Raw genomic sequence first — 25,724 nt, 5'->3', positions numbered from 1 at the left:
ACCTACACTGAAACAGACTGGCTCACTTTTAATGCCTCTCTGGACTCATACCTACCCCACCCAATCGAACATGTAAACAACAAAACAGAACTAGACAAATATGTTGATCAAATTACAGAAGCCATAAAGAAAGCCACAAAAAAACACAATTCCTAAATCAAAAGAAAACAATCACTTATTCAATGGACTCTAACACCAGAAATTCACGCACTAATAATCAAACGTAGACAATTACGACGAATACACTACATCACACGTGATCCACACATTAAAACAGAAATCAATAGAACAAATACAAAAATTAAACAAGAAATTAAAAAAGTCAGAGAAAACAATTGGCATAACTTCTGCAAAAACTTAGAAAAACCAAGAAAAACCAAAAGAATTCTGGAAAAAATTCAAGAGTATTGCGTCAGACAAAAAACACAAATCACATGTTACAACACATCACACACAACAATAAAATCGCAAGGACGGACGAAGAGAAAGCTGACTTATTAGCTGACTATTACAAATCCGCTTTTAGCGATTTAAACTCAGTAGATTTCGACACACAACACCAACACCATGTCAACAACTACATAAATGCAAACCAAGCTTCATTCTCACCAGGATTTCCCGGAGAGACACTAGAAGCATACTCAAATTCAATCAATAGAAAAATAACCATAACCGAACTAAAGATTAATATCAAAAACTTGAAGAACACTTCCCCCGGACATGACCAAATACCAAATATTATTCTCAAAAAAAAGTTCCACTCTCCTACTACAACACCTCACAAACATCATGAACATTTCATTAGCGACAGGGTATTACCCTGACACATGGAAAAAGCCATCATAACAACGATCCCCAAGAAACAAACTAACAGAACAAATCCAGATAATTTCCGCCCCATCAGTCTGTTAAGCTGCCTTGGCAAACTGATGGAGAGAATTATCTCCAACCGTCTCTCCATTTTTGCGAATCAAACAACATCCTTCCAGAATCTCAAAATGCCTCCAGAAAAATAGACAAACAACAGATCACCTCACACGACTCACTGAATCAATATACAAAGCTTACAACAACAATCAAGTAACCATCGGGGTATTCCTAGATGTCAAAAAAGCATTCGACAGCGTTTGGCACAATGCCATCATATACAAACTAAACCACCTACAAATAAATCCTACGATAGTCAAATGGATTTCAAATTTTTTAACCAATAGAACAGCACAAGTAAAGTCAATAAAACCATATCCAAATTGTTTAATATAACGGCAGGAGTGCCCCAAGGATCAGTCCTCTCCACTTCTTTACATAATTTTCGTCAGTGACATACCTTTTCCAAATCTAACATACACACACAATTCACAATACGCAGATGACATCGCAATCTGGAGCACCTCCAGAAACCCAGTAATGGCCATGTCTCGCGTACAAGAATCACTAAACAACGTCTCAACATGGAGCAACAAGTGGAAGGTCGTGTTAAATCCGACAAAAACACAAGCAATCACCTTCTATAGAAAACTAAAGAAGCAAAGAAAAAATCTAGAAAAAATAAATCTATCACTTGGAAACACAACCATCAACATGAGCAAAAACATCACATTCCTTGGCGTCACTTTCGACACAAAACTAACATGGAAAAACACATAAACAATATACACTCATCAATAAGAAAAGGATTTCATATCTAAAGACTATAACTGGTAAACAATCAAAATGCGCACCGAACACCATTATACAAATATACAAGGCTTACATCCGTCCACTAATAGAGTACGGATGTCAAGTAACATACAACATGTCAAACAACACACTCCAAAAAATCCAAGTGCAACAAAACAAAATATTAAAATCCGCATTCAGTTTACCATCTTTACACCAACAAATTATCTACACCAAATTAGTAATTTACCAACTATAAGAGATAGAATAACAGAACTTTCTCTGAAATATTATCGAAAAGCAGAAAACAGAAACAAACTAACGGCATCACTACACAAATTATCAAGTGCACCAACAAAATACATATCACCATACAACATATTTCAAGAATCACAATCCACTCAACAAAGAGTCTAAATACATAAAACTATGTTATTAACATGAATTCCTTTTTTTTTTCAGGTACAGGGCACACGACAGGCAAAACTTTCGGCGCCTGTCGGGTGAAAGTGGGTTTTCTCGGGGTACTCTGTTTCCCCACATCAAAATCTTCAGGCATTGGATTTCTAGATCCCAGCCCAGGCAACCTTTTTGCCAGACCCAGAATCGGGCCGTTTGATTTGATCTGAACTTGAATGAATTACATTCATGTTCACATCTACCCAACTTTTTCTTTTCGAGACAGGTCCCGACCTTTCCTTCTTTCCACTGCCACCTTTGCCTCCACCCAAAAGACCATTTAGTGAGACATTCCCCACCCAAAAAGTCAAGAAAAATAACGATAATTAATTTATTAAAAATAATAATAATGAAAAAAAAACCACCACTTAATCCTAATAACAATTCACGAAAGGGGACGAAGAGGAACTACAAAGTTCCTGAACACCCCAGTTGGAGAGAGAACTCTTCGGATTTCTCTCTCTCTAAACTGAACCCCTGCCACGTTAGTTTAGTTAGTTTAGTTAGTTTAGTTTTTGTTAATTAGTTTAATATAAGCTTCTTAAGCATAAACTATACACACACGTATAGAGAGATCTACCATAATTTTTATTTCTCCTGAAACTATAATCAGGAATGAAGAAGCTAAAAATGTTAGTATTATTAAATCAAATGTTGAAATGCCTTTCGTTTCATTGTAATTTAACCCTAAAAATCGAGCTTCGATACATGTGGTGGACACAGCAAAAACAGCCTATTGTTTATCTTTGTGCTGAAATAGAAAGAAACAAACAACCCATTGTAACTTGTATATCTTGTTAGCTTTGAGTTAATGTAACATCCAGCACGAAAATGTGGAAACGTGTTATTTACTGTCTAAGTCGTACATCCCAGTTATAAGGGTCCTCCGCTGGTACATCAGCAAGCCTACGGAGATTCAACGTTCAAATCAGGGGTTCGATTCCCCTCGGTGGACTCAGCAGATAACCTGATATGGCTTTGCTATAAGAAAACACAAACCAGTTACAAGGGCTGAGTAAGGCCGCGATTTTTGTTAACAACAAAAAGTTAGAATAATAGGTGTATTATGCAAAACAGATTCCTTATAATTAACTACATTTTGAGTATTCAAGCTAAGGTGTTCGTAAGTTCAGTAGATCTTTTCAGTTGACCATGAGAACACATCTAAGACTCCATTTTGCTCACCTCATATTGTTAGGTGGTTAAACACGAAGTAAATATTTAAATTCAGAGATACATAATTAGCTGTCAGAACAAAACCAAGTTCGACATAACCATAGGCTAATATGAATAGGCAGGATTTATCATTCAGTAAATTAAAGACTTGAATAAATGATATTGAAAATTAGTCACAGACTAACAACAACAACAAAAAGGAACAAAGCTTCCCGTAAAATGTTTTTTATTTCCAACGTTTCATTTCTACAGCTTATTCAGAATGATAACTCTATAAAATATGTAAATTCAATTGTTTCTATGTACCTACGAAAGCAAAACTTCAAGAATGAAAAATAGGTCTGGAATACTTTACAATTTAAATTTGGAATATTTTCTGTTCATCTACTTTAATTGTTGATAAAATATCTTATATTAGTATGATTAAATACACAAAACATATACCTTTCATGATAAAGAAACTGGCGCAAAAAACTTCATCAAACACGCAGGTTCCAGGGGAAGAAGGGTTCGGCCGAACTCCCTATTTTTGCGATTTATGCTTATATAGTTATATAGCAGCATATTATGGCATCTAACGTGTTCTATATAACCTACATTCTTCTGATGAAGTATTAACATCTTTTTGGTTTGAAAAAGTCGCAGAAGTTTCTGTTGACGTTTTGTAACTGTAATCCCGTATTGTTGTTGTCAGGTTTGACGACAAGTTTCAATAATAAACAAATAACAATACTATCCACTTGTTTTAAATAATATATTAAAACAAGACAAAGGTATATACAAATGTTTGTTACTCTGTTGGTTATAACAGTTATATCCAGAGCTTTAAATAATTGTCTTTTTTTCGTCAAAGACCACACAGACTGGTTTAGAACACAATTTACAATATAAATTATCCTTCTCTTCTCTGTTATTAAAATACAGTCTGTGATAATTTCACTTCAAAAATAGCCACTATACGATTGTTGTTGATAAACTCCCAATTATACAGTGTAAATAATTTTTCAATGCATATTCATACCTCGACAAAAGATGGCCCCAGATACTGTCTGTTACCTATTATGATTTATCCTAGACGAGTCTCTGACTTATTATGTTATGTACACTAGGCATTAATATTTCAAATATGCCAGAAGTTTTAATCTAGGAGTTAATTAAATGATAATATGTTTTAAATTTATGATATCTGCCAACAAGATTGCTACACACAATTTTCTTTCTTAACACAAATATAGTTTAACATACACATAACAATACAATTTGTAATAGCTGTTATTTCAAATAGTTATTTAAGACATTGGTTTAAAAATGTTATACAAACTTACAAATTATACTTAGTCTTCTATCTGGTGTAGAATTGAATATTTTATCGATGGTCCTGGTCATTGATGAGCAAGTTAATTCCGAGTTGATATTATCACACATCGTTTAAACTGGCTTGGTTTGCCTCGCGACGCTTATACGAGGGCTGTTCAAAAAATACGTGGACTGACGTCATAAAACAAAATGTACTTTATTTAGAAGTTACAGGTCTGGGACCCCTTCAAAGTACTCTCCTCCCCAACGCACACACTTATCCCAACCATGTTTCCACTTGTTGAAACAGTCCTGATACGCTTCTTTTGTAATGTCCTCCAGCTCCTCGTCGCATTTGCCTTAATCTCGGGAATTGTCTCAAATCTTCTTCCTTTCAAGGGTCTTTTGAGTTTGGGGAACAAGAAAATATCTCAAGGAGCAAGGTCAGGTGAGTAGGGGTGGGGAAGAACAGTGATCGAGTGTTTGGCCAAAAACTCACGAGTTCTGAGGCACAAATTTCGCAGCATCGTGGTGCATCTTCAATTTTTCGGTCAAAATCTCGTAACAAGATCCAACTGATATCCCACACTCTTCAGCAAGCTCCCTGACAGTCAGACGCCGATTTCCCGCACCAGGGTGTTGATTTTGTCGACGTGTGGGTCGTCAGTTGACGTGGAAGGACGTCCAGGACGCTCATCATCTTCAATGGACTGTCGACCATCCTTAAAACGTTCATGCCACTTGAAACATGCCGTACGCTTCATAGCAACATCACCGTAAGCCGTGTTAAGCATAGCAAAAGTTTCAGTCGCAGAGTTTCCAAGTTTAACACAAAATTTCACAGCGAGTCGTTGCTCCTTCAGGTCATTCATTCTGAAATCCACCAAACGAAAAAATCGCACTACACTTAAAACCGCGTAGCTAATACACAAATGAAGATATCTGCAATCGGAAAATGGCGTCGTAATCAGCTGATCTGTGCAAACCTAGCGACACCAAGCGGATTCCCCTGGAACCAACTGGAGCCGCGCAATTCAAACAGTCCGCGTATTTTTTGAACAGACCTGGTAAGCTGACTTTTTATCCACGAAGATTTTTAATATCCTCGTGGAAATGCAAACGCCTGAAGTTAATTCGCTGAAGTTAAATGGTTTGTAATGTTCGAAATCTGTAAATTTTCTGAGTTAAATTATGTAGTTTTGTGATTAATAAGCGTTAATCACAGTTATAACTTCCGAAGCTCATGGTATACTGACTACAGTTGACCAGTAATAACTGTCTCTTGGCGCTTTGGTTTATATAGATTAAGGCAAAATTCTCGAACGTTCACAAATGTTTGAAAACACGTAAACCACATATTGTCGATTTTTGGTCTCGAGAATCTTCTACAAATTTAGAGAACTTGCGTAATACACATCTAAAAATGCACCAAACTAAAATACACGTAGGTATTAAAAACGTGTTACTGACGGAAATTATAATATGAATTGTAAAACTTTTATATATGATTTATCTAAAAAAAGTAAAACAGTAACAGTTCTATAACAACAGGTTTATAAAAAAACACACATAAAAGTATTATAATTCATATTATTAGCAGTTGTTTGTTTATTATTGAGCATAAACTACACAATGTGCTATCTTTGCTCTGCTCACCACGGATATTGAAACCCAGTTTCTAGTGGTGTGAGTCTGCAGACATGCCGCTGTGCGACTGAAGGCATTATTGTTGTAAATAATTACGTTTAAGTGTTTGTTCGTTGTACTAAAAAACTATTTTTAAAATATGCGTGTTAGGTTATGGAATCTTATTACAAGGTCATTATTTAAAATAAAACCTTATATAAAAAAATAGACCTATATTTCGATCAAAACGTTGTAGTAAAATTGTATTATTGCATTTCTTATCATTTAAGTTTTTCAGTGATTGTTTCAAAAAATACCTAATTTTCAAATTATAAAAAAAATCGTTTTAATAAAAGTCATTCTTACTTGATCAGCTAAAAAACAAACAATGATGCAAAACGTTCTTCAAGATAAATTTGTGTCTGTTCGCATTTTTCATTTCTTATAATAATAGGTCTATAAATATATGAAATAAGCGTACTCAAGATTAATGTCAAATTATTATTATCAACGAAAACTTTGAAATCTAATTTATATCCACAAAATTCGGACCGGATTTCTGGTCTGATATAAGTGGAAATAACGCCAAAAAACATGTACGTGTATATTATAAAGATGTGTGTTGCCGCTGTAGTGTCAGACTAAAAAAATCCACGAAACACTGTCTTGTCAGCAGACAAACAAGATTAACTCTTTTTTTTTTTTTATAGAATAGACAAGTTGAACCTGCAAAATTTATGTAAAAATAAACTGGTTTTTGTTCGCTTCATTTTGGGACAGGAGTTGCATGATATAAATATTTCTGACCTTGATTACATACTTCAGAGTAAAATGTCAAAAAAATGAAAAACTGTTTTGATTGCTACTTACAAGCAGTAAAACTAAGAAACAAAAGTAATAGTGAAACTCCACTAGAAACAAAAAATGTCGTTTATCCAGAGGCATCGCAACAAGTGTTAATGAGGGGGTGCTTGAACTACGATATCATTTATTTTATTTTATTTTTATGCTCTTAAACCACTTATCTCATAGAAATATGACCATTTGATGCGTATTATTAGATGAAAAGCGAAATGTTCTTTCTTTCTGTTTAAGAATAACTATACAATGGCCCTCTGTTCAAAAAACACCCGGGTAACCCCGGGTAAGAACAGCTAGTTTATGATTTTTAAAAGTTTTATTACTCTTACAATACTATTTTATCAGCTGGTATTTTTTAAAACATTAGCAGTCTTAAATCTTCATGAAAAACAAAACAGCAGAGAAACGTTTTTAGACTAAGGAAGTTGGTTTGACAGTTTGGAGAAGTTAAAGAAAGAGATGCGTTTTCGTTTGTTTGGTTTTTTGGTTACTGAAAACGATGCAATTTTAAAAAGTTATAAATTCGTAAGATTACTAATACAATGCTATAAATAATGGGTAGCTTTCCGTTTTCATTCATAACAAACTTTGATGTAATTAGCAAAACAACTTTACGTTTCAACTTATACGAAGTAAGTTCAAGAATATATTGATAGAAATATTGTTTTTATTCTATTACTAATTAAATCAAATTAATTATAATATTGATATAATTAATGAATTTTCGAGCGAAGATAAAATAACCTATAACAATTATTCGTTTCAACGTATAATTTGCAATTTATTGCAACATATATTGACATTTAGAATATTATAGATTATCTAGAATGTATATTACGGAATTTGCAATAGCGACAACAAAGAAACATCTTTATTTTCGTAAACCAAAAAAATATAATAATAACATAAAAATGTTATTTTTATTTTAATGTAATCTTGAACTTTGTTAGGTTTCCTTTTCATTTTAGACAATATTATCGAGAGAAAAGAAACGCATTTAAACGCATGTGTGTTTTCCTTCATATTATTGTATGTCTCCGGATTTACAACGCTACAATCAGGGGTTCGATTCCCCTCGGTGGGCTGAGCAGATAGCCCTTTGTGGCTTTGCTATCGAAAAAACACACACACACCTTCATATTATTTGTTATTACCTGCATTCGTCAGTTAAATTTTTCGTTGATGTTGTAAAGACACGCATAGTTATTCTTAATTAGATGAGTATTTCCTAATTAAGATATATTTTGGGGATTGCTTTAATAGCTAAAATAACAAAATTTATTGCGTGGAAATATCGTAGTTTAAAGTGATTTGTCTCAATTTTATGATGTACCTCATCATTTTTTTCTTCATACTGCATGTAGATTACATTTAGTTAAAACCAGGCATATACCCATATATTACAAAAGTTACAGTAGATGCAATTCAAGTTATAAAATATAGATCGGTAAAACCCTCGAAATCTTGATAATTTCTGCCGTAATAAACCAAATAAGTGAAGACTGAAGAGCATTTTATGTGAGTTTTCTGTTAACCCCCCTCTCACCTTATCTTTCAAACTGGATATGAATTCCGTCTGACTTAATTATTTTTACATCAAAATTTTAATTTGACATTAAACATGCGCTTTATTTCTTTAAAGCCACACCATTTTGATTTAGCATAAAACAAAATCCTTTCGTTGAGGCATCAAAATGTTGAATAAACATCCTTTACACAGTAAAATTCGTGTTCTTCTTTAGAACAAAAGAAAATAAATCAATATAATTTGATTTCTTCTCTTATTGTAAACTACTTTAAAATTTAAGAAATAAGATATTTTATTTATCTTAATTTCTTGCAGTACAGTGTGTTTGTATGTATACATATAAATATACTTTGTAAGTCTTTAAAAAATTAAATTATTGCAAGTTCGATTAGGTTACGTGCTTTGATAATTAACTTTCTCTAACCAAAAACCGCGGTCATGTTTTGTCCAAAATAAGAGTTTAAAGTACTTAGAATGAACAACTGTTATGATAAAAAAAGACTGTTTAGTGGAGATATTATCTATTTATTTATTTCATGAGTGAATATTTTATGATTGTTTTGTTCATAACAAGAGAGCTAAAAGCAATTATTCTGAAATAAATGTTATAACAAATTTAGGTACGTAATTCGGTAATAGTGGTACTCATTGTTGTCGCGATTACAAAACGTTATTTGAAATTTATGTTGAGAATACATCGTAAGCAGACAATTTAGTAACAATCGTATAATTGCATAAAAAGAGCGTAAAACGGCAGACATAGAAATAAAGTTTCGTAAAAGAGGCACACGGACGGAGAAGAAAGGCCTAAATATTAATATAGGCCCAACGGTTGAATATATATATATATATATTATAGTGAGACTAAAGGTGTCGAAAGAGATAAAAATTAATAGTTTATTTCCTCAAAGAAAGTTCTAAAGTAATTGAGCCTGCCTGTGCGGACTTTGACAAAAAGTAGACGTTTATTGGAAGTAAGCCTAAATACGAAGAAGAAGCAAACGAGTTTAGAAATACGGAATGCAACTGTAGTAGCTCGACGAAACGTAAGTGAACCATGCTCAGATAATTTAGTGATAGTAATAGATAAAAATAGTTCATTTTGTCAATTGAAATACTAAAGGAAGTTAATAGGCCTACATGGACTTTTTACAAGAAGAAAACTATGTAGCGTTTATGATATGCCTGTGATCTCCATAGAGTGAAGAATTCGTTTTACTTACGTCTAACTAGAGATGTGAGACATGTTTATATTGTTTTCGAATATACATAAAGCATACTAGGATATTTACAAAGACTGCTGTTGAGAAACAAGAAAGAGTAGCTGACAGTATGAATGCTGCTGCCAGAAGACAGGGAATCATTATTACTTGTCAGATTAGGAACAAGAGACCATGATTAATATTCCAGCAAGTTCCTGGAAAAGTAAATTGTAAATTTCGTTTTTTATTTCTTTCATGTATTGCCAGTTTTATGCCGAATAGTGTGGGTTTCCAGTGTTTCCCGTCATTTTTGACAGGCTTTTACGCTAGTAATAAAACAATAAACACAAAATTAAATTATAAATAATAAAATATAAAGTTGATATATCTGATATTTTATCTAACGGTATGTGTGTGAGTGTCGCACTGTGGTAAAAGTTTCGCTTGTTTAGGCCGATGTTCAAGTATGAACTACCATGTTGTGGTGAAAGTTGTTTTGAACACTTTACAAGGTATTGTTTAATCTATTGTTCTTCAATGAACTATTATAAATTATGGAAAATTAGTCGTCAACGAAATTCTTAAAGATGTTTTGAACTTATAAATATTACGACAATTCATAATTTGATGCTTTGGGAGAAAATATGTAAAGAATATAGCAGAGAAACGATTTTAGAAAGATAAATGTATTTGATAAGTTTTATTAAGTTCATAAAATATTAACTGTATTCCATTTTGAGGATAATTAACAATCGTTGTTTTTCTTAATACTGGCTTTTTTTGGGATTATTGTTCTTATTTTAATTAACTAATTAACATAGTTCCTGGTATAATAGGTATGACTCTTGACTAGCAACTTTCAGGTCTGAGTTTGAAACGCCGTCATTGAATATGCTCGCCATTACAGCCATGGGGCATTATATTGTCATGGGTAACCCCACTATTATTTGGTAAAAGAGTATCCCAAGAAATGGTGGTGGGCGGTATTACTGACTCGCTGCCTTCCCTCTAGTGTGTCACCAATAAATTGGGGACGGCTATCACAGATAACTCTCGAGTATCTTTACACCGTATTCAAACCAAACAACAGTTTTCTAGATCATGTATAGCTGTGGTGGTATTCTGTTTCTTGTTATTCACTCTTCAACTGGTTATTCTTAGACTTGCCAGTTATACTTTCCCCATGGTTTTTCACATACTGCTCTGCCAGCTTGATCATGTTGTCCACTTCTTTTCGTGCTCTCTCTTTTAGGAACAGTGACGTGTCACTTGAGGATGTGATCATAAACTGTTCACGTATTAGTAAATTTGCCAGTTGTTCAAAATTATTTTCACACTTGCCATGTCAGTCCTTCTTGTGAAGTATCGTCAAAGGCGCGCTACAAATTGAAATACAGTCTCTCCAGTCTTAGGTTTGACTTCTCTGAATTTCTAACAAAAACTTTTTCAGTAAGTTCATATCATTTCAGCAAGGCCAATTTTAACTTGTCTTCTTCTGTCATCATGCCTGCATACATGTATAGTCCTTTTCTTGTGAGAAGTGGGCTGAGACAGACTGCCAACCTCACCTTTATCCCAGCTCTGCCCGAGGGCGAATCTTTCATTCTTGGGTCCTTTCAGTCTGGTTTTATCCTTTCTTCTCTGCCTACGGTTTTATCTCTCTCATGATTGCTGTTGTTGTTGTTTAATACTGTACTAGATCGCTATTTTTTAACCCATGTCGCTCTCCTCTTATGATCCATTTATCAAAATCAGCCAAATGGTTATATAGCGTGATTATAATATCTACATTGTTTTCGTCATCACTACAGCTGTCCGTATATAGGTCTACTTCCGCTGCCGTTCACGTGTTGTTTTAACGTCGTTTACGTCTGTGTAAGCCTTCCTGACTCGCCAAATGTCAGGTTTATAGGGGTACGGGTTCTTTACAGTAGGTGCCTGTGACTTGTTGGCAATAAGTTCCAACAATAAATAGACAGCATAAAATCCACTTGTTTCAAAACATTATATTCAAAACAGGTCAACCACAAGTACAAAAACTCGTTACATTATTGGTTATCACTGTTGTATCTAGAGCTTTGAATAACTATCTTCTTCTGGTTCAAATACTTTAGAAAACCCTTTGACTTGACAAATACTATTTTATTTCTGTTGTTACAATACCACTATAAAACTCATTTTATATATTGTTTGTTATTGCTAAACTATCAATCACGCAGTCAACTTCACTATCTTAATTTTTTCTAACGTGTTTTATCCATATGTATTTATAAAACGCGATAGAAAAAAAATATTACAAAAGCATAGTACAAAAATTAAAATGCACACACAACGTACAGAATTACGCAACGAAACTTGTTACAACTATTGCTTTTAAAATAATCAACTTTTGAAACTTTTGTTGTAAAAACTAAATGATCATTAAATAAATTTCTAAATATCTTATACATCCAACACTATAAATCGCACACAAATGTCCAGTACGTAATAAATCAGTATATTATAGTTTAAAGACCTCAGAATTATATTAACATATTTTGAGCTCAACTCGGTTAAATTTCAGAAAATAGCTTTAAAAATTCTCTATACAATGTCCGTTTTGCCCTATGGCTTTCGAACTCAACGTTTTGACTAAAGAAAGCATGCTAAAGATATCATTAAATAGCAACAAACTGAACTTTCTTTTAGCAGAAAAATTTTGCACACAAAGTTTCTTTTACATTTCATTGAGCAAAAAAACGTGAAAAAAGATTATATTATGAATTAACAGAAACATAATTATAAGTCTCGTTAAAAACTGTTTACCTTTAAACGATTGAGTTTATTGGGATTAATTCAAGATTCAGTTTATTAATTCTAAGAGTCCTTACCATAATGTGGGCAGAGTAGGTTTGTTTAGAATTTCGCACAAAGCTACACGAGGGCTATCCGCGCTAACCGTTCCTAATATAGCAGTGTAAGACTAGAAGGAAGGCAGCTAGTCATCACCACCAACCGCCAAAATACTTTTACCAACGACTAGTGGGATTGACCTTCAAATTATAACGCCCCCACGGCTGAGAGGGCAGCATGTTTGGTGTGACAGGATTTCGAACCTGCGACCATCAGATTACGAATCAAACGCCTTAACCGGGCATGCACAGAGTAAATATTGATTCTCGTGTAGCTTTACGCTAAAGAACAACAAAAGATTCTCTTCGACATGCTTACTAACTTTTTTCAAGAAAGACATTACACAGTGTGTGTTTCTTATAGCAAAGCCACATCGGGCTATCTGCTGTGTCCACCTAGGGGAATCAAACCCCTGATTTTAGCGTTGTAAATCCGTAGACTTACCACTGGCATTACACAGATGGAAACTTCTGAAAAAAGTCTCACGTTCTAAAGTAACACAAAAATTTAAAATATGAAAATGTGTTCAAAAATTATTTAGCAGGCATGGAAAACATTAATGAAAAAAGTGATTTGACTGACATGTTAAGATGAATATATTTTAAAAATAAGATTATTTTTTATGTGCGATTGTAGTTTAACAAAGTATTTTTTCTTCTCTTGATCTTTCAGTATTATGTAAATTACTGACGTCACCGAAGTGTAATTTTGTGACACAAACTTGTTTAAGTTGTTAAAGTACCCCTGATTTATTGGACGAGCTTGGTTTCTCGTAAAACAATAGCACAACAATCTGTGATTAACTTGTCAAACGTTGAGACTAGCTGGGAAGATTGTTATTAAACAGGACAGTACAATCGAGTTAGAATATTGCCGTTGGGTATAATGATTAATTTTTTGTTTAACAGATGTTACACACAGGCTTCTGGGATGTCGTAAGAGGAAGATTAAGTTATATTTACAACAGGCTGCACGTGAAATCTACCTAAGACATCTTGATTACTGGCTCAGAGTAATAATAACAAATAAAATCAATTCACAAGTACGATAAAAAGTTAAGGAAAATATAAAATATATCCATCTCTTTTTAAGCTATAGCGTTAAAATCCTAGTTTTGATACCTATAGTTGGCACAAAACAAATGCCCATTGTGTAACTTTTTGCCTAACAATAAAACAAATAAAAATACTTCTCGGTTCCAAAAATAATAAGGCCTATGTGAGTCTTTTGTCAACATTCTATGGGTGGGATTTATTCATAATAGTACTAACCAAAATGAAATGAGATCTTATCAAGTTTTTTTGTTCTCCAACTACAGAAGCTAGAACTGATAGGAAAGCGAATTTTGTATTTCATAATTTATAATTTAAGACAAGCAGAAAATAAAACTGAATCAGCAGGAGCACGTTCTATAGAACATGTGCTAGACATTTTGATGTCACTGTGAATTTTCATATGCGATTTGTTAGTCTGTATGACTGTTTTCTTATAGCAAAGCCACATCAGGCTGTCTGCTGAGGCCACCGAGGGGGATCGAACCTCTAAGTTTAGCGTTGTAAATCCGTAGACCTACCGCTGTAGCATCGGGGGTACGCGATTTGTTAGAGATTTTGATGGAAGAAGGCGGTGTAGTTTGTATATATGTATATATTATAACCATAAATTTTAAGCCAAAACAAAACACATTAAAATTAAACAAAATACGCTGCATTTTTTTTTTAAATCAGAGGTTGGGATTTGTTGTTTTTAACACAGTCCTTCCTCATGTTTTTGTTTACTTATTTAACTTCATTTAAATGCAATTATTTAATTTCACTAATATATATATATATATGCACACATAATAGTGAAAGTATCAAACCTCGCTTGGGATATCAGGTTAATATATTCTAAGTCACCAGTCAATGTGTGTATTCTGAATCTATTACAGCATAGAAGAACAGACAAAACAAATCAATTTTGTATTTTCCGGAAACACACAAAACCGTAAAGAAAGTACAGCCAATTAAAATAATTTATTGTCATAGAACTTTATAATTGCGTTAAATATTTCAGATTTATATTTGACATCACAAATTTCTTTTGTATTTTATCAGAATCTGTTATAATATTTTATCGTTGCAGTACTTCAGGTTAGACAATATTTGTTTTTTCTCAAACAAATCACAAACAGATATACAGACAGACACAGCAATAATAACATTATAATTAATTAAAAAAGTTGTTGCTTATATTACAAGGAGAAATCAAAGAGGCAGAGACTCGTGTTTGCTCGCAATTTTTTTTAAAAGATACAATGTAGCGAAAAATCACACAGAAAAGAAGTGGTTATTTATATAATAACTTCTAATATATAGAAAAAGCCAATAAGTTTTGGTACCAATGCGTTCCAACAATGGCTTTTATATCATGTTGTTTGTAATGAAGCACAAAGCTATACAAAGGGTTATTTGTGCTCTGCTCACCACGGGAATAAAAACACGGTTTTTAGCAGTATAAGTCCGCAGACATACCACTGTGCTAATGGGGGACTTATATCATGTTACTTAGCGACAAAATGTTAACCTAATACTGTTGTTAAGAGTATGTGCCGAAGTTATAAAATGAAATGTTTGAACTACAATATTGAAAAAAATATTTGCTATTTTCTAGAGTTACGGCAGCATACACGTACACAGACACGCAAATGCATGTCTGTTTCTCTATGATTTCTGTTTGTAATATCAGGAACTACTTCTTTTCTATGTAGTTCTTCGTTAACTTGCCTCATTAAAATATGTGCACGTACATGCGCGCATGCACTTGGATAAGTGATAATATCCAGGTGTACACCCTCAGGGTCCATTTAGTATGAATTGTTAGGTATTACAATTTACCTCGGACGAGTCTCCAGTTCATTATGTTATGTATGTTAATGTATTGCGATTTAAAATACACGAAAAGTTTAATTTGTGTGAGTGTATGTTTTTCTTATAGCAAAGCCACATTAGGCTACCTGCTATATCTACAAAGGGGAATCGAACACCTGATTTTAGCGTTGTAAATCCGAAGACTTACCGTTTTTCCAGCGAGGGGACATTTTAATTTTAATATAGAAGTTAACTGAATGTCAATATGTATCAAATTTACGATATTTTCAACAAGATTGATACACACAACTTTCTCTCTTAACACAAATATATTTTAATATACTAACACCAGTACAATTTATAATAACGGTTTTTCTACTAGTTATTACAAATAATGATTTATATAATCAGTTTTTCAAACTTACAAACAATACTGAGCCTTCTAATTTGGAACTGAATCTTTCATCGATGGTTCATGGAGGGTGAATTAATTCTGTGGTGATACACAGATACACTTCACTTAGTGGGAATACTAGCTAGCTTTATTACTTGTCTGGTCTCACGTAACTTTTCGTAGCTTAAACTATACAATCTCTATATATATACTAACGTTCGAAGTTAATTCTGTGAAGTTGAACGGTTCGTAAGGTTCGAAATCTATAAATATTCCTGTCTCTGATATCTGTAGTTTTCTGATTAATAAGCATTTATCACAGTTACAGCTTCCAAGGATTTTAGTATACTGATTGTAGCAAACAAATAATATCTCTTCGCGCGTTACGTTGGTTACGTTTTATAAGCTTGAGAGGAAATTTCGTAACAATTTCAGCCAAGGCAACTATACTGGTATTTTAGATACATAAATCGTACACTGCTGATTCTTACGCTCCAGAATCCATAAATTTAGAGAAAATATGGGACTTTCGCAATACACATTTAAGAATATTTTGGTTTGGTTTGAATGTCGCGCAAAGCTACACGAAGACTATCTGTACTAACCATCCCTAATTTAGCAGTGTAAGACTAGAGGGAAGGCAGCTAGTCATCACCACTCACCGCCAACTCTTGGGCTACTCTTTTACCAACGAATAGTGGAATTGACCGTAACAATATAATGCCCCACGGCCCCACGGTTGAAAGGGCGAGCATGTTTGGTGTGACGGGGATTCCAATACGTGACTGTTGGTTACGAGTCGAGTGCTTAACTACCTGACTATGCCGGGCCTTTTAAGGGCCATGTATGTTACATGCATTTCTAAATACAGTAAAACCTGTGTAAGGCGGAATCGCATGGGATCAAGTAAAATTTCTGGTTTTAGCAGGTTTTTCTGCTTATACACAGTGAACATGCATTTTGTTAATTATGTATAATTTTTGAGCGGAACGTTATACTCGCTTGACTCAAAGGAAGTGAGACGTTTATGAATAAAGTTATTATACTGTTTATACTATATTTATTAGAATAAGAACAAAAATAGACATTCAAAATATACATAAGTACACAAAATCTTAATCAAATTTATTTGAAGAAAGTGTCCAGTTTCAACTGTTTCGTTTTTTAATGGGTTTTCTCATGCGGTTAAAAAAGAACGCCAATTTTACGGCCTTTTCATGAAGTTCATTTTGCTCCTTTATTTTTGCATAGAATTTATTAGCTTTAATATAACTTAACACTTGCGATGAAGTAGGAATTTCAATTTCCTCACATTGTTACCATCTTGCGATTCTATTATAGATTTTAAATCAAGATCACCAGTTTCTGTTAAAACATTCTTGCCAACGTTCATAAAACTTTCTGCATTCACAGAATCATCTGCATCAATCTTCTGAATCAGAGTTTGGATTTCACTAGAATCATCATAATAAACAACTTCTCCACTTTTTCTGCCATTATCAATAATACATTCACAGTTTCGAAAGCACTTTATTAAGCATTTATCTTTTACGCATTTGATTGAATGACTTAAAAATGCAATTACATCTAACACGTTAATTTTCATGGTCATTTCAAATGCTCTCTTACAGTCGTCCATGTTTGCAATAATGTGCTAAAGCATCAATTTTCTGTATTTCAATTTTATACACTGTATAATTCAATTATCTACTAGCTGTAGAACTGATGTTGTACGTGAAGGTAGAAAGACTAAACGTACATTTGAAAGTTAAAATTTTGGGTGACAAGTTGCATTATCTGGGAAAAGTAGAATATTCCTATTTTCTTGTTCCTTTCTTTTGTTTAATTTGTTCAAAAAATCCTGGAATATATAACACTTGTCATCCACGCTTTATTATTCTCTTTCCATTCCACAGGAAGTTGATTCTTCCTTAAATTTTTAAAACAGCGCGGATTTTCACTTTTATCTATTACGATGGTTTCTCTAGTTTTCCATCAGCAAATGCGACCAAAAGTGCAGTCAATCATTCTTTCGAATAGCGACCTCCGGAACACTTTTCTCCTTTAATCTGCAATGTTTTATTGGGAAGAGCTCTGAAAAACAAAGCTGTTTCTTCTGCATTTGCGATATCCTTTGGGTTGTAATGACGAATAATTTCTTTTAACTTTTCGTGCCATTTTCCCACATTTTCTCCTCACAGACCATTTTAATGGCATAAAACTTTTCCTTGAGATTTAATTTTTTTTCAATTTCTTCTCCATGGATCTGAAAAATAAAACATATTCAAAATAAAACTACCACTACTTCATTTTATTATTATTTTCTTTTTTCCTACTTTTACCGGCAGCCTATTATTAAAATTAGAATTATAAATTTTAGGGGTAAGGAACTTAATTTCCTCTTTTTTTTTAATTTTACTAAATACCCTAATTTTTTATTGCTATTCTACTAAATACCCTAATTTTTTATTGCAGTTCTACTAAATTCCCTATTTTATCAAAAAACGTTACTGAATACCTAATTTTTATTCCAACGCAATCCTTTCACGAAATAAAAATCATTTGACTATCCAATATAATTTATCCAAAGCTTTATCAAATACCTTTATCCAATTGAATATCAAGCACCCCAAACTTAACTCTAACTTTAATCCTAACCCTAATCCTAAATTCATTAAAATATTACATGTATAATAGCTTTTTTTTTTAAATGAGGGTATTTAGTAACTTTTTTTAATGAGGGTATTAAATAAATTTCCCTAAATTTTAAAATTAGGGAAGATAGGAATTTATTTTTTTCTTGAGAGTTATTTAAAGAGTAGATTTTTGCACTTAAAAGACAAATATATTTCTACAAATCATGAATCTAATTTAACTGCAAAAATAATGACGGCAGAAAAAAGAGAAGAATATACTTAACCAATACTTACTGTAACAAAATGTCCGAGAATTTATTAATGTTTAAAGAAATTATTAATTATTCAAGAATTTATTAATATTTAAACAAATTATTAGTTAAACGAGAATTTATTAATATTTAAAGAAATTATTAATTAAACAAAAATTTATTAATATTTAAAGAAATAATTAATTAAACAAAAATTTATTAATATTTAAAGAAATTATTAATAAATAAGAAACATATTTAATCAAAAATATTTTTTTCCGTTTTACTCAGGTTCTAATCCTACTTGTTGATAGATGAAGTAGGTGAAAGATAATTTTCCGTCCGCGTTACGCAGATTTCACCATACAGAGGGCCTTTTATAGGAGAAATCTTAAGATAATGCTGCAAAATTTTAATATTTCAGCTTGTACAGGTTTCGGCCCTGTGCAGTTTCCGGCTTAGACAGGTTTTACTGTATATATTAAACTGAAACAAACAGATATTAAAGTAAATATATAATATTAAATCTGTTAGAGGACACACAATTTCAGGTTTCTAGGTTCTATCCTCTTGGAACTATGGGAGTCATATTTCCTTTCAGTTTACTCGCATAAAAAAATGCATGCACGGACATGGATAAGTAATAACAGCAAGCGCAGACTCTCAGAATCCAAACTTTTAGGTTTCCAGCTCCTATGCTCTTGGGGTTAATGTGGTCACATATTCCTTGAGGGATGATAAAGGAAGGCTCGTATCTGATGGTTGTGAATTGGCTAGGTTATTAAATTCTGCTTTATTCTTCAGTTTTTACTAACGAAAACTTGAATAGTATTCCTCCTCTTGAGCAACTGATAGATGAAAACAAAGTTGAACAAGGCAACTGCATAAATTCTGAGCTTGTTAAAATAAAATTGGGAAGTTTAAAGAATGATAAGGCTCCTGGACCAGATAATATTTCCTCGAAAGTTTTAAAGGAGCTTAAGGATTGGATATGTTACCCATTTGCCACAACTTGTGTAAGCCTTTTAATAGTGGACAAGTATTAACAGATTGGAAATTAACTAATGTCACTCCTGTCTTCAAGGGAGGTAATACAAGTTGTCCCAGTAATTATACACCTGTTAGTCTTACATCAGTTGTGGAAAGAGTTTTAGAAAGTCTGATAAAAGATACTTTGCAAAATCATTTAACAAAGTTTAGAATTATATCGGATATGCAGCGTGGTTTTACTAGGGTAAACCTTGCCTTACTAAGGTAGATTTGGTCTATCTGGATTTTCAGAAAGCATTTGACAAGTTGCCACATAAATGGCTTCTAAATACACGTGCCTCTGCAGGTGTGAGGAATAATTAATTGGATAGAAGAGTGGCTTGATGAAATAAAGCAGAGGGTTGTTATAAATGGAGTTCGGTTAAACTGGATTAATGTTACAAGTGGTGTACCTTAGGACTCAATCTTAAAACCATCGTGTAGCTTCGCGCGAAATTCTGAACGAACAATTTTAGTGCTATAAACACGAAGATGAATATCACAAATAAACCATAAAATACCACTGCTACCAACACCACAGTCACAGGAAAAAAAACACGCCATAGCAGTGAAGAACACAACAACATATGAAAAATCCTACGTCACAGAACATATGAAAAAGATGATAATCCCATAACAATAATCGAAGACCCAAAACAAATAATACGAACAAATTAAGACAAAAAAAAAACACATTAATGGATGCACTAACAAGTTTCGTCACAGAATTCATGACTGAGTACTTAAAACCAAATAACACAAACAACTGCACAGAATTACTGATAAAAATAATAAAAAAGATCCAAACATACCTCCGACAAATCATTACATCAATTTTGAACTTACTGTAAAACAAATAAATTAACGGTAGCACATGTCAATATCCAGGGTGCAACTGCTTCCGAGAAACACGAGATTGAAGGTATAACCAAAACTATTAAACCAGATATTTTTGTAATTACCGAAACCTGTTTATATGTAAGTCATATATTTAAAATAAAGGGATACTGAACAATTAGAAAAGACCAAACAAATAAGAATGACCTCAACAGAGGCATATTGATACTCTACAGATCGAACTTATTGTAAAGGTAGTTAAAAACACTTTTTTCAAATTAATGTATTATTTTAGACGTTAGAACTGGAAATAACATAAATTACAGTAGCAGAAATATACTGCTCACCAAGTTCTCTTAAACTTCATGTATAATCATAACCCTAATGTAATAATGACAGGAGACCTAAACAGCAATCATTTTATCTTTAATTGTAAACAAGCTAATACAAATGGCAGAATTTTATATAATTACTTATTAGATACCAATATGGTCCTGTTAAATGATGGTACACCGACACATATCTTGTACTCACACGGTACCAGTGAATTACTGGACTTATGTCTGTGCTCGTACAATAGGAGTCGAAAACTTTCAAGTAGACCAAGATGTTGATAGTGACCATTTATCAGTCTGGTGTATCTTCAATCTCGCCCTTCACACAAATAGAGGAAAAGAAAAACTCAACTACGAAATTGGATTGAACACCAACAAGTTTTAGGTAAAATTCTACCAATAGAAACAATTACGCCGCGGACGAATCCGATTCAGATGCATATTGTCACACCTTCTCTGATTGCATACAATTTGCAGCAAGAAACCAAAAAAACATACCAAAACTAAATCAGTCAACAACAACTCAAACATGGCAACCACATAAAGATATAATAGAAATTATAAAATACAAAAGGAAACTACAAAGCCAATTCATACAAAGTAGAAATCCAGCACTAAAAATACAAATAAACACTAAGAAATAAAATAAGAAAAAGTACGGTAATTGAAACAAGACAGATGGAACAATTTTTGTTCCCAACTTAACCACAAAAACGACTCAAAACTATTTTGGACACACTTAAAACGATTCACCAACACTAGAAACTCAAATCAAACAGTGATTACCCGCCACAAGAAACTCACAACAAAATATCATACACTAACCCTGAAAAGGCAGAAGTATTTAACACCTACAAAATACGTTTAAAATACACCAGGAATTAGGCGTGAACACGTATTTTTACAATAAAGTCAACACCTTCATGCAACTGAAAACCATGTACACAACTAAATTCCCACTAAGTACGGAAAATATATCAACAAAGTTAGATGGAACATATAATCCAATTACATATCAGCTCACCAAAACTCACAGAAACGAAAGTGAAATTAGCCATAACAACTACAAAAAACACGGCACTGAGAGAAGATGACATACAGGCATACAAACCATTCTCCTTAAAAAAAGGCAATCAGAGATTATATGAATATTTTCCAGCGCTTTTCAGCGCAATCACTCGGTTCTGGATAAATCCCCGGTTCCTGGAAGCAAGCAATAGTCCTCATGTTCCATAAAGAAGGAAAGCCAGCAAATAAACCAAACAATTATCTCCCGATTAACATAACCAGCTGTATAGGAAAAATTCTCGAAATAATAATCAGTAATAGAATTTCAAATTATTTAGAAATAACTTCAAAATTACCAGAAATTCAAAATGGATTCAGAAAACTTAGACCACAGATCACCTGGTAAGATTTACAGAAACATTTCTAGATAATTTTGATAAACATGAATACACTGTCGCCTGCTTTCTCGATATTGAAAAAAACACTTTAATGGATTAGGATACGGCATGACAGAAATGGAGCTACCCCAGGAAATTATTTGCTGGCTGTCCAACTTTATGGCAAATAGAGTTGTAACGTAAATGTAAAGGGAGCCTAGCATCCCTTAAGGAGGGGTAGTTAGCCCTATTTTATTCATAATGTATGTGAATGACATGCTATTAAAACGTGGAAACTGTCTGGAAACGTGCTCCAACCCCATCCATAACAGAGACAAACGTACAACCTTTATTAAATAAATTGGAAGAATATTGCAAAAGATATCGAATAAATCTGCATAAAAATCAAGTAATATTATTAACAATACATAACAAACGTAAAAAAACATCCCACTAAACTGTACATGAACAGAACACTTCTACAGACCGCTACTTGGACAAAATTCCTAGGTTTAACCTACGGTACTAAGCTAACATGGGTTAAACATACCAGAACTTGGAAACGTGCAAAATATGCAAGAAGTCTAACCTCTAAAAATCAAGGAACTTTATCAGACAATATAATTAAAATCTATAAAACATACATAAGACCTGTCATAGAATATGCAAGCACGGCATGGTTAAATATAGCATCGAAACACGTGAACAAAATACAGATCATACAAAACTCAGTTATTACTTCAGCATACACAATTCCTCACAGCACCTCATCAAAATTCATACACAAATATTCAAACTATTTCCGATAGACTCTTGCATAATTCTATAAATTACTTTTAGAAAAACTGGCAAAAATATGATTTATTATGTGAGTTTGATCGATACTACTTACGTGATATAAATAGACCTAAGTACTTCTCTCTCGTAAACATCTGTTTTAGAAATAAGAATGTAATAAGGCCACCGATTACTAGACTGTAAAACCCTTGTTAGTTTAACGCTGATATATTAGCACCTTAACAAAAATCTATCCCTCTGGCAATTATAATTACTATTAAGTAAAGAACTAATACATACATGGACATTCGCCCTAAAACGAGTGAGAGCAAGTACTATACACTCCGACCTGCATGTATATTCAACACCAACATCTTACAGCAAATAAATTGATAGCACTGACAGGAGGAAGAGGTCCAAGTGAGCCTGAACCTCCCTGGTAATTGAGACCAAAACCCGATGAAGAGAAAAGCGAAGTGTTATAAACCTTCAGACTTAACTTTCAGTGACAAACTCATTCCCTTTCGGTTGGGGATATTGAAACACTCTGATGTCAGATATCATTGAACAGTCGGTCAAAGAAACAGACTTTTAATAACAACGCTTAATTTGGCTTAACACATAATTATCATATATTCTTTAAATGATTGGTCTCATCCATTCTATAAGTGTATTTCAGTTTTAATGAGGTCCAAGCAATCATGTTAGACATTGCTCTATCAGTAGCGAGTCGCCAAGTGACAGCTTACTGTAACTACCTAATGTGGTGCTGCATAAGAGGATATCTATAAAACATATACAAAATGTTAGGTATTTATTGGTGATTCTCTAATTAAAGCCCAAAGTATGGGTTTTTTATTCACGTTTTGTCTACATACATACAACATATTGGAAAATATTGATGATTTTGGTGAATATACAACTAATACTCTGTATGACGTTATGAAAATGATTCATTTGCGAATTGTTTGTAATTACACACAAAGCTACACAATGGGCTATTTGCGCTCTGCCTACCATGGGTATCGAAACTTGGATTCTAGCATTGTAAATCATAACGCTGTGCCACTGTGAAAGTTACTAACAGATGTACCCATGCGTTGCACGACGAGAGGTTTATAATTTTTTTTTCTTTTCGAATTATGCTAGTGACAGTCATGAGTGCCCACATATATATTTTCAGTGTGGGGGGGGGGGACGATATAATTAAATTAATGGTACGATGGTTCCGCCTTCAATATTTTGCCATTACAAATAAAAGAATAGGCAAGCTTTCATAGTCAAATTTGATGGGTTTAATATTTGTAAGGTTAGTTTATACCATACTGAAGACTTGCAGTTATTATACTTTGTAATAATAAAATTTGGTTTGTTCATTTAGGTTCTTAACCCTGTAGGATAATTTCACTTCATATATAACAACTACTAGTACGAATGCAGTAATTTAAGGTTACGTAAAGCGCAATATTTCGATGGCATTTATTACGTACTAGTAAAAATGCCCGGCTTTGTTCCGGTTGTTAGGTTATTATATTCTAGATAACTTTTTATGTTCCTGGGAAATAAAAACCTTATAAAATAATTTTTTGTTGTTTCTCTATGCTTAAAAAGGTTCAGAAGTCACACACATTGACATAGTCATCTGGAATACATCAACCCAATCTCCTGAGCGAAGCTGTTTCATGTCTTTGAAGTGTTTCGTTATCTTCTTGATGACAGTGAAATAACTCCTTTTGTCGTGCAAGCTTTTTTATTTGAATTGCACACGGTCTTTTAAGTTAATAGCTTCATATTTCTTCCTTGTTTGGACCTTTCTGCCAAGTTTCTGAGGTCGGTAAGATTATTGTCTCTATAATCTATAGTGTGGTAAAATTAAATTTGTAAAGGGAATGAACATAACGTACCCCAGAGGCATGTCTGATCACAACAGAGCACGAGAAACCTGTTTTTGGTATCTGTGGTGGGCAAAGCACGCATAGCCTATTGTGTAGATTTGTGCTTAGCTTCAAACAATCGTTACATAATAGAAAGATGTAAGCCTAACCTAGTTAAAATAACTGTTTTATAATGCAATACCTTATGTGTATATAAAACGTTTTGTAGTGTCAAGGTTTAAGATAAATATAATTTCTCTGGAACAAAAATTCTTCTTCGAAAATTTGTTTACTTTACCTCATTATGGTGGTAAAATCACTGCATAGTTTGATTAATTAAATATTTGTATAACTTGAACAAATATGGATTAGTCGAGATGGATTACGTCGCATAATCTTTAGGGCAGGGAGTTGTTAAATCACTAGTAAAAGTTAGTTACACAGTAGTAGCACAGTGTGTACAAAATTGGCATTAAAGCCTGGGTTGTCAAGAGCATCTGTATTTGATATTACATAAAGTGCTTTTGTTTCCTAGTGTATAATTTCTTGATCAAGAAACTAGATGTGTTAAAAAATTATTGTTAAGTAGGAGGCAGTCTTGATTTTTATAATTCATATAATAATCCTAAAGAAATTATTAATGTGTAAAGTAAGCACT

At 33.1% G+C, this 25,724-nt stretch overlaps 1 protein-coding gene and 1 long non-coding RNA gene across 5 annotated transcripts in view; one reads left to right on the top strand and one right to left on the bottom strand.

Moving 5' to 3' along the window:
* The window catches only part of LOC143253965 (uncharacterized), an 80,219-nt gene that overhangs the window by 38,217 nt on the left and 16,278 nt on the right, over positions 1-25,724 (top strand). The gene's annotated exons all lie outside the window — the stretch shown is intronic.
* The window catches only part of LOC143253964 (uncharacterized), a 36,382-nt gene continuing 27,836 nt past the window's right edge, over positions 17,179-25,724 (bottom strand). For 3 of the 4 annotated variants that reach the window (XR_013029913.1, XR_013029910.1, XM_076508641.1), the window contains one exon: positions 17,179-18,208. Coding sequence is in view for 1 of the 4 variants with exons in the window: in XM_076508641.1 (XP_076364756.1) it covers positions 18,178-18,208 (31 nt within the window). In the remaining 3 variants the exon portion in view is untranslated. Of the gene's footprint in view, positions 18,209-22,141; positions 23,623-25,724 lie in introns of those variants that run through there. The other variant, XR_013029915.1, reaches the window with a different exon arrangement.

The sequence above is a fragment of the Tachypleus tridentatus genome, chromosome 6, assembly GCF_004210375.1.
Source record: "Tachypleus tridentatus isolate NWPU-2018 chromosome 6, ASM421037v1, whole genome shotgun sequence".
Classification (NCBI taxonomy): Eukaryota; Metazoa; Arthropoda; class Merostomata; order Xiphosura; family Limulidae; genus Tachypleus; species Tachypleus tridentatus.
Note: the sequence above shows the minus strand (reverse complement) of the source record. Positions and strands in the feature narration are given on the sequence as shown.